Source organism: Suricata suricatta, chromosome 16 (genome assembly GCF_006229205.1).
Source record: "Suricata suricatta isolate VVHF042 chromosome 16, meerkat_22Aug2017_6uvM2_HiC, whole genome shotgun sequence".
Classification (NCBI taxonomy): Eukaryota; Metazoa; Chordata; class Mammalia; order Carnivora; family Herpestidae; genus Suricata; species Suricata suricatta.
Window position 1 is genome coordinate 25,223,322 of NC_043715.1, and position 13,594 is coordinate 25,236,915.

The 13,594-nt window shown below is 54.3% G+C and overlaps 3 protein-coding genes across 12 annotated transcripts in view; 1 reads left to right on the forward strand and 2 right to left on the reverse strand.

The window, feature by feature from the left end:
• CNOT1 (CCR4-NOT transcription complex subunit 1) overlaps positions 1-1,177 on the forward strand; it is a 74,645-nt gene extending 73,468 nt beyond the window's left edge. For all 7 annotated transcript variants that reach the window (XM_029925114.1, XM_029925120.1, XM_029925117.1 and 4 more), the window contains exon 48: positions 80-1,177. In XM_029925114.1, the coding sequence (XP_029780974.1) occupies positions 80-158 (79 nt within the window). In that variant the 3' untranslated portion in view covers positions 159-1,177. The remainder of the gene's footprint in view (positions 1-79) is intronic.
• Positions 619-5,741, reverse strand: SETD6 (SET domain containing 6, protein lysine methyltransferase). 4 transcript variants are annotated; one of them, XM_029925124.1, is made up of 10 exons: positions 5,645-5,741; positions 5,328-5,414; positions 5,110-5,254; positions 4,889-5,030; positions 4,564-4,758; positions 4,316-4,436; positions 2,799-3,042; positions 2,475-2,617; positions 2,095-2,346; positions 619-1,306 (listed from the first exon to the last, which is right to left on the reverse strand). In XM_029925124.1, the coding sequence occupies exons 1-10, from the start codon at positions 5,669-5,671 to the stop codon at positions 1,271-1,273; spliced, it is 1,392 nt and encodes a 463-aa protein (XP_029780984.1). In that variant the 5' UTR covers positions 5,672-5,741; the 3' UTR covers positions 619-1,270. The 4 variants fall into 4 exon arrangements, with proteins under 4 accessions (XP_029780984.1, XP_029780985.1, XP_029780983.1 ...); XM_029925125.1 differs by having other exon boundaries at positions 619-2,346; positions 2,799-2,979; XM_029925123.1 differs by having other exon boundaries at positions 619-2,346.
• Positions 5,742-6,903: 1,162 nt separating this feature from the next.
• The window catches only part of NDRG4 (NDRG family member 4), a 40,599-nt gene continuing 33,908 nt past the window's right edge, over positions 6,904-13,594 (reverse strand). Inside the window, exons 10-17 of the mRNA XM_029924238.1 lie at positions 12,829-12,909; positions 12,683-12,739; positions 12,556-12,607; positions 11,584-11,631; positions 11,378-11,413; positions 11,219-11,270; positions 9,806-9,844; positions 6,904-8,965 (exon numbers count right to left, since the gene is read on the reverse strand). Coding sequence (XP_029780098.1) covers positions 8,811-8,965; positions 9,806-9,844; positions 11,219-11,270; positions 11,378-11,413; positions 11,584-11,631; positions 12,556-12,607; positions 12,683-12,739; positions 12,829-12,909 — 520 coding nt within the window. The 3' untranslated portion in view covers positions 6,904-8,810. The remainder of the gene's footprint in view (positions 8,966-9,805; positions 9,845-11,218; positions 11,271-11,377; positions 11,414-11,583; positions 11,632-12,555; positions 12,608-12,682; positions 12,740-12,828; positions 12,910-13,594) is intronic.

Here is a 13,594-nt window from a genome sequence, read left to right on the forward strand (position 1 = left end):
AATAATAGCCAGAGCTAATGTGTCAAAAGGTATTTCCAGGCCTGAAGTTTTACTGCAAACTTGTGATTGTGTTTTTCAGGTTATTCCAGTCCGTTGCACAGTGCTGCATGGGACAGAAGCAGGCTCAGCAAGTAATGGAAGGGACAGGTGCCAGTTAGATGGAACTGCATCTCTGCTCTAAATGTGTCAGCCTGGAGGTCCCACTGCACCAAGTTCATAAACTGGCTGAAGAATCCTTTCAGCTCTTCCTGACTTTCCCAGCCCTTTGGTTCTCGGGTACCTGCCCCAATTACTGTTTGGGTCAGCTTCCTGTATATGTGGGCACGTTCCAAAGTTTAAATGCATTTTTTTTGACTCTTGGCCAAAATTTAGAAGATGCTGTGAATATCATTTTGAACTTGTGTAAATACATGAAAGAGAAAACTTTTGTCTGAACTTCTTGGGTTTGTGCAAAATATGTCCAAGGCAAGTAGATAAACTGGTACCTGCCCAGCTTGTAACTGAAAAGGCTGCTGCTGCCATCCACTTGTCTGGGGACAGAACATACAGCTCCATGTCTTCTGACATTCCTGGTGTCCCAAAGAATAGCAAAAAAAAAAAAAAAAAAGCCAGTTTAAATATTGTGTAACTTATTTTTTTAATGTGGACAGGGGACCTTGAAAATCACAGAGTTGTTAAAAATATGTATGTGCTGTTACTTGGTATGCTTTAGGGGACATGGGAAGAGCTCACAATTGAGATCCCACGGGGTTTTTGTTTTGCTTCTTCCCCAAATCTAAAGCTGACTGCTGGGAGAGCATTGTTTTCTCATTTCTACTGGAGAATCTGCCGCCGGCCCCGTGAGATGCAGTCACCTCTTTTTGTAAAGGGAAACCAGACCAGGCCTAAAAGTGCCCCTATCTTTCTCCTGGTACTTGTGAATTATGGGAAAGGGAACCAGTAGTGTATGAATTGCCCTTCCCCATTATCCCCACTCAATAGCCATACAGGCTATGTTGAATGAACAACAAAGTCAGAAGGACCAATACAGCCCCTTTTGTAATGATTTTGAATGTTTTGTAAATGTATTGGTCCACGTGTTGTATTTTGTAGCCTTTCTAGTTCCTGGGCTCTAGCTCCCATACTTGTATGTGTATGCAGACTGTAGTCAAAACATTAAAATTATGACATACACCGAGTCCACTGTGCCTTTCTCAGTAGCAGCAGCCAGTGCTGGTGGTGAGGAAAGTGGACAACCCAGCCTCGCAGAGCCTGCGGCCGTTGGGAAACCTCACTTCTTGCTGAATGGTAGATCTTCTCCATGAATCTGGCATGTTAGACAAGCAAGGAAGTGAATTTTGCATAGTGTATCTATGGTTAAATGATTAGTTTTCATACTCTTTGTCCCCTGGTATTTTGATATACACCTAGTTGTTTTAAATAGTATTCAAGATTTACACTATTTAAAATATACCTTATATTTAATAACTATCAAGTTTTATGGCCACAGAGGACAAAAAGGTTCAAGATTAAATAGAAACCTTAATGAGTGAGGCTTGGATGTCATTGTTGTCTTAGGATTTCATTACCCATGAGCTGTGCCACGTAGAGGAAACTTCAGACTCCTGAGGAAGTACAGTAATTGCTGAATGCCGGTGCTAGATCATACCCCCTAACAGGAAATGAAGTCTTGGGGTGGGAGGAGTAGCTTGCTCAAAAAAGACCCAGGTCTACTTTCAAAGTCTGTTATTAATTGCTAGACTATACTAGGAACCTACTATTATCACATTTTTTGTAACCTTTGGTTCAGTCTGAGTAAACAGCTATAAAACTTACTGATCTTGGTAACAGCAATTTGCAAGTCTGCTGTGCCCAGTTCTTAAACAGGTCAACCTTATCTGAGTTAACCCTAGCACACCCACCACCTTTGCTACTTTTCCTTTTGGTGTTTAATAGGAAAAGCAAAGCAAATGACCCAGATTTTCCTTTTCTTCAATCATCACTGAAAATTAGCTTAGAATAAAGTTCCTGTGGATGGTCCTTCAGGCAACAGGGAACCTGCTAACTTGTCAGTTCCAACAACTGATGTAAGATCATCTTCTGACCATAGCGAACCTGCAAGGCCTGCTGTTCCCTCCAGCTGAGCTTGGTGTAGACCTCTTTGTTACTTAGTACATCTTGTTCAGATTTTAAGTCTGTGGCATAAGTTTGCAGGGTCAACAAAATACTGTCCCGAAGCAGCTGTCTCCATGATGCTTTCAGCTTGGGGATATTTGTGATTGTCAAGCTCTCTTCTTCCCTTTTATCATCTCCCCATCCATCCTGGTCTTTAAACTCTCTGAACTCCTCAGCCGGCATGCATAGTACCTAGAAGCAACCATTGGGCCCTTTAATTGTGAACTGCTGGATTTAAAGAAAAGCCAGCCCTATCTTGGCAGCATGTAAGTGTCGTCTCCCTCCCACCTTTCTTCTTTCATCTATTCTCACTCCTTTACCTTGAGTGTGGTGGCCAGTTCTTCTTCAGTGAGCACCTCCTCCCGCCCAATCACAAAGGCTCCCTCTTCCCCTACCATCTCCAGTTTGCATAAGAAATCCCACCGTTCAAACAGTAGCAGCCTTTCAGCTTCAACTTTTGTTCCTGTAGGTAGAAAAGCAATAGCGTGAAAGCCTCCATATACCCAACAGTTCATTTATTCTTCCATCTAGGACCCACTCTATACAAAAAGGGAGGGGGCAACTGCTACTTAAGAGCCCTTTGGGGGGGGGGGGGATAGAGACATGTCCACCAGTGTCCAAAACTCACTCAGTCCAACACTCACCCAGTAATGCTGCTTCACGAACTGTCACCATCTGAATGTCGGCTGTGTCATCCGTGTTGTCAGGATATGGTTCAACAAAACCATACATATGAATCAGTTGCCAATTAGCCATTTGTCCGTAAGTGTTGAAAATTTCATGGCCTTTAGGAATGGGCTGAGTGGCCACCATCCGAAGACAATTCTGGGGTGGAATGGAGAAGCTGGGGCTAGGCCCTTCCCTGGCTAGCCCCCACCAACATAACTTCTGTTTTAGGAAAAGCCTCCAGTAGGTACACAGTTCAGCAATGGGATTAAGGATACACCTTCCAACATTCTACCTTTAGTTCCTATTAAGATCCTGTACAGGCATACCTCCGAGATTGTGCAGGTTCAGTTCCAGACCACCACAAAAGGGCAAATAGTGTTAAAAAACAAAAGGCAAGTAAGATGATGGTTAAGTATCCAACTTCGTGCATTTGAGCCCCAAGCTGGATTTTGCACTGACAGTGTGGAGCCTGGCATGGATTCTTTGTCTCCCTCTCTACCCCTCCTCACTTCACATACTCTCTCTCAAAAATAAACATAATAAAAAAATTTTAATAAAATGTTTATGCCATCCTGTAGTCTATTAAGTGTGTAGCAGTATTACATGCTAAAGGACAGAAAAAGGTACTTATCTTAAAAGAGTTCTTGCTAAAAACTGCTAATCACCACCTGAGCATTTGGTGAGTTGTAACTACTGATCAGATCACCAAAACAACTGTAGTAATGATGGAAAAACTTTGAAGTTTTGCAATTATTGCACTTGTAATCCTTCCTAAAGTAGGACACACAGACATGAAACACTGTAACGTGGTACTGACAGACTTGCTCAATGCAGGTTGCCACAGACTTCAATCTGTAAAAAGCACAATATATGAAAGTATAATAGAACGAGGTATGCCTGTACAGTAGGACAAAAGGGGTAAAACTTGGTAGCTTTTTATAAATGAATTAAACCCAGATCAAAGAAATGGCAAATAGAGGAAAAGATTAAAAAATAGCCATTTCCTAATTTTTGAATCCATAAACTTGGATCTGATCTTGCAACTTTAACTTTCTACATAGCAAACAGAGCTGATATAACCTTGGTTACAAGTTAGATCTGACCTATGACCTTCCCCTTTCCTCCCTCTTCTTCCCCAAAGATAGTGACAGTATATCCGACCCAGGCTGCTGTCCATAGGGCCCCAACATGATCTCAGTTCACTGGCACTGCACAGAGGAGCCAACCTCCAGCACCAAATAAATGACAGTAGCTTATTAGAGTTAACCACAACTTTGTGCATTTTGAAGTTCTGTGTTCTAACTATTCCATTGGAATATGCAAACTCAGAAAGTACATACAGAAGAGCTAACTTCACCTATGCGTTTTTAGCATGAGAACGGAGCCCACTTAGCTCAACTGTCAGGGCAGCATACACGACCAGATACTGGTTTGAATCAAATGCCTGATCATCAGTGCACATAAGAACAATAACTGAGAGGGATCCACTCACTGGAGAGTATTCTAGATTGGCATTATGATTGGCTAAATGGTTTAGTATGTCTGCAGCAGGCACCATCAAAGGGGAGTTTGGCTCCTTGTCATCCTCCTCTTCCTCCAGTGGTTCCTGAAAACTGCCACAGAGAGAAGTTCGCTAAAGCCCAGGGTAGGGTGAGAGACTGGGGTGTGGTTCACTGTTCTTTCCCCTCCTATCCCTCAGAGTTGTAAAGAAAAGAGTCCTTCAAGGTTCGGCTCACTGACCTGTAGGCCATCACAACAGCCACCAGCTGGCGGTAGAGTTCCAAGGAGCGAACCCTGGGGCTGAAAAGATCCGGGTGGGCTTCCATGAAGGGCAATACGATGGAATAGTATTCGCTGCGGATGTTGGCCAAGTCCTTCTCCACGGCCTCAGGTACGCCCGTGCCCTGCAGCAATCGCCGGCGCTCCTCCTCGGGCCTGCAGTGACAGCCCCACCCAAGCCCCCTTCATACACCCTACCGGGACTAGCGCTCGGGTCCCCGGGACAGGGCGGGGCGAGCCGCGAGGCTACGGGGCCGGTGCCCCCCGCTCCCACCAAGCCTCTCACCAGAACATGGGGTGCTCCAAGCGGCCTAGCTCCGGCCAGAGCGCAAAGTAAGGGCTCCAGGGCGAGGCCGGGGCCTGCAGCTCGTGCAGCAGCGCCAGCAACAACGGCACCCAGCCCGACGGGCTCTGCAGCGCGCCTCGCTCTGAGAGAGACAGAGAAGTGAGAGCACCTGCGCGGCCCCGCGGCCCGCCTCCCCGGCGCGCCCCCTCCGGCGCACCCACCTCGCTCCAGCAGGCCGCCGATGGAGCAGGTGTGCTGCGACAGGAGCGCGGCCCGCGGCACGGCGAACAGCAGCTCCCCGGGCTGCACGCTCTCCCGGGCCACCATGCCGTAGCCGGCCACCGTGCCCTGCCGGCTCACCGCCACCTGAGCAGGGCAAGCGGCGGGTCAGAGCTGGCCCGCGCCCCAGCCGCGTCCGCCCGCACCCCCGCCTCCTCACCTTGGGACTCAGCTCCAGCCCCACCCGCCGGCACCAGCTCAGGAAGGCGGCCACTGGGTCCGGGTCGCCGCCCACAGGCCCCGCCACCTGGAAAGAGCCAGCGCGATATAGAGGGTCTGCGCAGGAGAAAGCGCGGGAAGCGGGAGGGTACCGCAGCGCGCGCGGGAGAAAGTTCGCTCTGGGTGGGGGAGGGGACGAGGAGGGCAGCCGGAGCCCCGTGCGAGCGAGCCGCGGTTACCCGCGGACCGCACTGCGGGCGGGGAAGGAGCGAGGCGCCGGAAGAGGGGCGGGCGCCACTCCGGCCCCCCGCGACTTACCCGCCGGCGCTTTGCCCTGGTCGCCATTGCGGGGGACGCCCCGCCCCGCCACTCAGAAACTCCGCATGAGCGCTTCCGGCGTCCGGGAAAAGGCCTCTCGAGGGGCGGGGCCTGTGTCCCCGCCCCGGCGCCACGTGATGCTCGCCTCCTGATTCGCGTGGAGGACGCGTGGGGCGCACCTGATCAAATCACTCTTCATGAGAACCTCCTTGTGCAGCCGAGTGCCCCCAGCTGGGTTTAGGTCGGGTCCGGGAAGGCGTGTCTCTGTGCCGCCTCGAGCCTGGTTCCGAGCCAGACACAATTCTCTCCCCTTTGGTCTCCATGAGCTGAGACCTTTCGGAGTAGAAGTACGAGTGAAGAACAAAACGCAGTTTTCCGGGCACCAATGCAAAGGCGTCCCGGCACACCGGCTGTGAGCGCACCCAGGTGCGCGACCGGCCTGTCTTCCCTATCCTGAGTCCTCGTTAGCTACGGTCATCTGACCGTTTTGTTTAGTTAGACCAGGTGTGTGTGCACGTTTCGGAGTGTGGTGGGTCAAGTTGTGTGTGTGTGTTTCCGAGGGGTAGGGGGAGGGTTCCCAGAACTAGAATAAACCCCCTCTGCCCGCATTTGCTGGTATCAGTTTTTCATCATTTGCAACGCACATGGTGGGTTTTTTTAATTTAGATGTTTTACTAGTTGACACGTAGCAGGTACGCAGTATCTACTTACCGAGTAAATGAGCGAATGAGTCAGAAATGGTGATTAAACATGGGAGAGTAGAATGCTGTTAAGTTTAAATAAAACACTGAATATAGAGGGTTTTGAAGCCAAACAATGCCAGAGCTAGTTCTCAGAATTCCTTATCCTGAGGCTGTTTCCTCAGCTGTGGAAACTAAGATAATATCTACCCTATGGAATCAATGTAAAAATTGGTAAGATAATGAATATAACAGGAAATAGGCGGGGCATATGGCTGGCTCAGCCCGTAGAGAGGAGGACTCTGAATCTTGTGATCTGATTTCAGGGTCCTGAGTTCAAGCCGCAGGGTGAGGATAGAGTTAAGAAAAAACCAGAAATAGAAACATTGATGGAAAGCCTACATCTTTAAACCCATCTAAACCCCAAGAAGCACCAGCCTCGGGGCTCTTTATTCGTTGACACACAGCAGATACACAAAGTGTACGCAATGTGTACCCAGGCTTCCCACGATGGGGCTGGTGTCACCATACTCGAATTTTTAGTTTCTTGATTAGTTTTCCAGCACACTTAACTCTTAATACTTTGACAAGGGTTTTTATTGGTTTTACATTTTGTCTTCTCAAAGTTTCATGACATCAGCCACCAGAATACACAAAATTAGGTTCTTCACTTTATATAGACAGGAAAATAATAAACTCCATTAAAAGTTCACTTTGACCAAAGAGACAACCTCCGATGGAAAACCACACGCAGGAAGACCCAATATACATATATATATATAATGTATAGATATTTATAGATACCTTATTTGAAAGAAAACAAAAAAAAATCCAAGATTTGTAGCTCTACCTACAGTAAGAGGGATTAATTCTACCAGCTTTTCAAACAGTCACATTTGATATTCAAAGGAAGCACATGAGTGAGTAGAACTGGGGACAGACTAACACTCCACCAGGCTCTAGAGCAGTCTAGTAATGGCTTAAGATTCTAGAAGGGGGTGATATGTGCAGAAACGTGGATGCAGGTGTCCTCTCAGCCTCAGAGCACCCCTCCACACAACTGTCCCCTCCACTGCCTTTCTCATCGCTCTTCCCCCTCTTTTACTGTTTTAGAGTTTGTGGCGATTGATTTAGGCTCCAAGACAAGTGGCTGCGGTTTCGGGGCCAGGAGATTGTCCCTGATAGCAAGGGTGGGTGCGATGTGTGTGGCGCAGTCCTGGGCTTCAGGTGAAAGCAGGGGACCGGGGTGCACGGAGAGCCTTTCTCCTCTGCCTGGCTCTTGGTCACTTCAGGAACCTTCACCTCCCACCCCCGGACCCAGCAAGCCCCAACCCAAGCCACTCCAACAGTCCTGAGATGGTGACACAGGCCTGCACGAGTCTCACTACCGTAGACATTTCATTCCAGATAACGTCCTTCCTTAGTGATGCCCACATGAAATGTTAGCCAGAACTCTCCCTGACAACGCCACGTTTCTGGTGGCCTTGGACACACTGCTGCTGACTGGGTTGTCCTCCATGGCACCTGGGGGCAAAAGAGGGCGTGTGCTGGGGAATCTCAGCCACCACTGCCTCAGTCACATACTGGCTCCTGAAAGCAGACACCAGGAAGTTCCCAGGGGTGCGTCCAACCCTCATGGGCTATCCTGGCATTTAAGGTCAGCCCCCAAGTCCGGTCCCTATGGAAATAGAAGATCAGGTGACTTTCTACCTCAGGGCCTTGGCTCAGATATGGGACAGGGCCAGGAGGTGGCGGAGTGTGTGAGCTAAGACAGTCTGTGGGGTTCCTGCCTTTAAGACCTTCTGTGTTGGGTTTTCCATGGGCAAGAGAAACTGCTCAGCCCCTGCCTGCCTGCCTGGCCCTCCGTCACCAGGCCAGCCCAGAGAGCACCAGGAAGACTGCTGCCTGGTAGGCTTGGTTCAGATGATTGTCACATGTGCAAAAGACAGAAACAGATGTGCTTGGTGGAGGAGAGAGGGAGAAAGGGGCCTGCAAAGCTCCAGCGCTCCTGCCTCCTAGTGCTCCCCAGTGCTGTCTCCTGTCCCCTCAGTGCCTGACCTGGACCCTGGGGCTCCTGCTGTCCCAGCACACCACCTCAAAACCCCATCCCGTCTTCAAACCCTGCCCTGCCCATGGGGATCATCCTATGCTTTCTTCAGTCCAGGATATTACCCTGGATCCTGCCCAGAGAAGGACTCGAACTCTCAGCAGACCCCTCCCTCCCTGAGCCCCGCCCGGACTGTGGGGAGTCAGAAGAGGGGTCTGAGTCAGCCAAGTTAACAAGGTGAATGAGGTGGGGGTGGGGAGGAGTGAGCCTCTCAAACCATCCGGAGACTGTTCTGCTGCAGCATCTAGGATGAATCCCCTCGTGTTTTTAACAAAAGAGAAGTGAACCCATTTCCGCCCCTGGCCTTCACAAAACTAAACTAAAGGGAAAATGAGCCGGCGCGAGAATGCCAGTGGGACGTCGATGCGGGCGAGGGGCTTCAGCAGGACACCTCCATGGTGTGGTTGACCTGGCCCAGGCCCTCACTGCTCTCCGAGTGGGTGCAGGCCTGCGGGCGGCCGCCCTCCACCGAGCCGGCGCTGGTGAGCGACGCAGTACGAGAGCGGGCGAGGCGGGTCATGCTGGCCGACGGCACTGTGGGCAGAGAGGGGAGCGGGCGTGAGGGCTGGCGGCCGGGGCTGGGTGCCGGCAGGCGGGAGAAGGGTTGACGCAAGCAAAGCAAGACCCGCTCTTCGAACAGCAGAGGCCCCTCCCAAGTCGGGCTCCGGCCTCTACTCCGTCAAGCCGGAGGCATGCAGCGCCAGCGCGGAACGAGCCAGAGGCGGGGGGCCGGGCGCCCCGCGGAAGCCAGCGGGACGCAGCTCACAACAGCTGGCCAGAGCTCTGGCCAGAATGGGGCGGTTGCCTGCGTACCCCTGAGCTGTTACAGGGATGGGACAGAATTCCGGCAATGCCCCCCTCAAGAGGACGACAGGACAGGGAAGCAGGACTACTTCTGTGAAGGAGGATTAGGTGTTGTGGCCGCCAACTGCCCTAAATCCAATTCCTGTCCTTACTTGGAGTTTCACAAGCAAGATTCCCAGGGAGCAAACTCCACCTTCCTGAACTCAGCTGGCCACCGGTCCAGCTGGGGCATGGTCACACACCCCTGCCAGCAGGGCCAGGCCTAGGCATTCCCTCGGAGAGGCTCTGGTTCCAAATGCCTGAGCTTTGAAAGCCACGCAGCCCATGGCCACCCAGAAGCCAGACTGCTTGAAACCCCAGCCTATCTAGAGCCCTAACATGGAACACAGCCCACCAGGTCTAGGATCTGTGAAAAAGCATAACCCTTTTGGGCTTTAGGAGCTGAGCGGGACACAAGAAAGTTCCAAACCACAGCAAGATGAGGCCCGGCCGCAGCGCTGCACAGAGGAAAGAGCAGGGGGTACTGGGGGGGGCGGTGTCCATGCAACAGGGGAGGGGCCACAGGGCTACCTGCTCCTCCACTCAGCCTTCGGTCCTTCAAGTACGCAACTAAGAGAGAAGACAGAGCCAGAGGGGTGGGGTGGGGTGGGGTGGGGTGGGGGAGACACAGAACACGGGTGAAGAGCGTGATCCAGCGAGGCCAGGGTGTTGCAAGGGTCAGAGAGACGACAACAGGACAGGCACAGAGTGGGCTGGGGCAGGGCCGGAGCCTCAGGAAGCCCCCTCCTGCCCACCCGCTGAAGCGGCAGCCCTGAGCCCACCATCAAGGCACTCATCTTGCTTCTCCAGCCTGGGCTGCGGCCCCGAGGGGCTCATGGCCACAGGCCTAGTGCCAGCACCCTCACCCTTCTTCCAGGCCCCAGTGCCCCCATGTCACAGGGGAGGCCTGCACAACTTCCGAAATCTTGCCCAGCTCTCAGGCTTCCTGGTGGCATTTGGCCTGGGGTCCTGAGAGCACGTCCCAGCCCAACAAGCCCTGCTGGTCTCCATGCTGCCAGCAGCTCACCGGGAGGCCCCGGGCTCAGGCCCAGCCTCAGAGCTCCTGCTGAGGCTCGCTGATGGCTTGGGCCTCTCTTTGCCCTACATCCCCACAGAGAGGCTGCTGGGCCCCCAGCCTTCCCTCACAGGCTGTCCTCCTAGGGAGGCACAAGCTCCAGAGGGCAAAGTCCAGGGGGGAAAACAAATTCCAGGAGAAGAGTTCTGCTTACAGCAGGAGAGCCAGGTATATGGGGGAAAGGGGAGGAATCGAGGCAATAAGAAGGGTGTGCACATTTAGAGGCGCCCATGAGTAGGCTGGGGATCTCGTCCCCATGCAAGGGTCAGTTTGGAGAGGGGAGGACAGCGGGCACAGCCACCCTTTAGCCCCTATTACCTGGGAGTCTTCACAGATGCCACCCTCAGGTGTGGTGGCCTTCGGCTCCCTCCTAACACCCAGGTGTAAGGTGGCCTCACGGGCCTTCCCCACACCCTAGATTCCAAGACCACTCTAAGGCTGCACGTACCATCCCACCACCTGTGACAAAAGCCCTGCTCAGGTGCCATAGGCCTGGGGGGGGGCCCGGTGTGTGACTCACCTTTAGTCAGGCTTTTGGGCAGGACCCAGCCCTGGGCTCTGGTCCCCGGGGTTGAAGGAAGAGCCTACCGCTCCACTGCTGCCATGAGAGCACTGTCCCAAAGCCCCTCCAAGGGCCCAGGAGAGCCACACGCAGCCTGGGGTCATCTACCTATAACTCAGGTGGAGACGCCCTAGAGGGTCCCCAGTCGCAGTGGGGAGTGTGTGGTGAGTGGCACAGCATCTGGGCCCGGGGAACACAGAGCTCGTATGCCCACAGGCTGCTTAGTGCCACCTGACACCGTGTGCCAGCCCCACTTGGCTGCCGGCCCCCCAGTCTCTAGGGCAGGGGCGGGGGAATGTATACTTACTGTAGCCCATGCCTTGCAGGAAATATTTGAAGGCCTCGGTCAGCTTCCCCGGCTGTGGGACAGAGGGACAGTACGTGCTTTGATTGGCTGCCTGGGATTAGGGGAAGGGAGGCCCCCCCAACCTGGGCTCCATAAGGGAAGGAGGGCCAAGAGTCTCACCTGTGTGACCTGGGGGAGGCCTCCGGAATCCGCCATCTGCAGGGAAGAGAAGGGGTGAGCTGAGCAGGGGCCTTGTATACCTAACAGGCTGCCCTGATCCCCCGTGCTGTCCTACTCCCGCCCTGGATGGGCCCCCAGGCAGGACCCTCCCTGAGGCTGGGCTCTTGGCTGGGATGCGGGCCTAGGGCTGGGGAGGAAGGCCTCACCTTCAGGAAGGTCGTGGTGGTTGGATCCAGTTTGGAGTTGCACTCCACCTAGGGACAAGGTCAGCAGAGTAAGGCAGCCCCGGCCCCCTTGCTAAGGCAGGTTCTGTTCCCAGAGCTGGAAGGCTCTACTGGTGAGAAGGGTGTGCAGGGGCAGACAGAAGCTAGCACCTGGGCCCTGGCTGAGGCTGCCGCACCCCTGCTGGGCTGCCTTCTGAAAGTCCAAGCCCCTGCAGGTCAGGAAGCAGCTCCCCAAGGGACCTGAGATCCTTGCACTCCACTCCTAATTGCTGGCAGAGGCTGCGCAGGGTCCTCACGGGGAGCCAGGGCCACCTCGGTGGCAGTGGCAGGTAAAGTGCCGGGACCACGGGGTCAGGAGGTGAGGTGAGGGAGGATCACTCATGAGCAGGAGACCAAGGACCGTGCCTGGGTCCCGACGGCCCTGATGGCCCCCATGCAGGGTACACTGCATCCCTCCCGGCCTCAGGCCCAGGGAAGGTGTGCTAGTTTCTGTTGCACGGTGGGCTGCCCTGGGTACTCCTGGACCCCTGGCCCGCGGTGCTAATGGGGGCCATGAAACCCCCGGCTGCCCGCGGCCAGAGTTCCAATGGGAAAGGTGACAATCCCCCAACACAAAGGGTGCAACTGGAGGTCAAAGGGAGCGAGTGCCCAGGAAGGGCTTCCCAGTGAACGAGGCGGGCTGCAGAGAACGGAGGGTGCGGCCCCTGCTCCTGAGGCAGGCAGAGACCAGGTGAGGCTGCACTGCTGGGGGGGGGGGGCGAGGTGACCGCCAGGGGCTCTGGCCCCAGCTTCCTCCTGTCTCCACGCCTCCCTCACTCGAAGGGTGGGATTGTGCCAGGTGGTGACGCTTGGCAAGATGGCAGGAGGTGCCGGGGCCTGGCCCTGCCAGCCAGAGGCCAGTGATCCCCGCACGCCCGCCTCCTACCCCCAGCCAGGACGCGGGCCCCCACTCACCACACCGTCCTCGGCAGGCGCGTTATCCCCGACCACCAGCATCACGGGGCAGCTGCGGACAGAGGACAAGGGCTGTCTGGCCCGGGTATGGTGGGCAGGGGCAGGCTGTGGGGTGAGGGGCACTCACCGGAGCGTCTTGGCATTGGGCACCGTTCCAGGTCGGTTAATGTCCAGGTCTCTGCGGCTGCAGGGAGAGGCAGAGGCGGGCATCTCGGGACCGGATCCCAGGGGGTTGTGTGCCCCAGGCCCGCCCCTGCTGTATTTCAGCCTTACCCCATCCTCCCACAATGGCAGTTATGGCCCAGCATCCCGGGCTGGTCCCAGAGTTGGGGCTTTATGGTTGAGTTGTCTCGACTGTGGAAAAGGGCCTAACAGATCCCAGTTCGGGGTAAACAGGGAGGCAGGGACCTCCTCTGCACAAACAGGGGTCTTCAGGCCACCTCTCATGCATAACTTCTTCTCAGACCCCCTAATTCATGCCAGGTGGGCCCTCAAATTTGGCTCTCCCTCCCCCTTGAAGCACTCCTCCGACATGCACCACCACTTGTGTGTGGGATGTGGGATTCCTGGGTCGTAGAGGGAGGCAGGGCCTGGCCCTCTCATTCTCCATTGTTCCTCCAGCACCACGCACACAGCAGGCGCTCACTAAATGCATGAGAAAAAGAGGGAAGGCCAGTGGGCTCTAAGGAGCATAGCTTGAGAACCATGGACTACATCCAACCTCCGCCAGGACACCCAGATGTCAGCCCTGAGGCTCAGGCTGGGGAGCGGTCAGGGATATTGCCCACGTTCCCCCACTGCTCCTGGCTGGCCAGCAACGTCCCAGGGGAGAAGCATGGAAGAGCCCAGAAACCAGAGCTCAAAGCCCTATGCTGCCCCCTCTGTCCTTCGAGGGGTGCGGCCCTGGACACGAGGTACCCTCTCAGAGGTACAAGGTGCTCATCTATAAACGGGAGAGCACGTCTCCTGAGTGGTTGTACCGAGGGGACACCAACAGAGGGAGCATTCTGGGGCCTGGTGCCGCGCGGCTGGGCCCCGC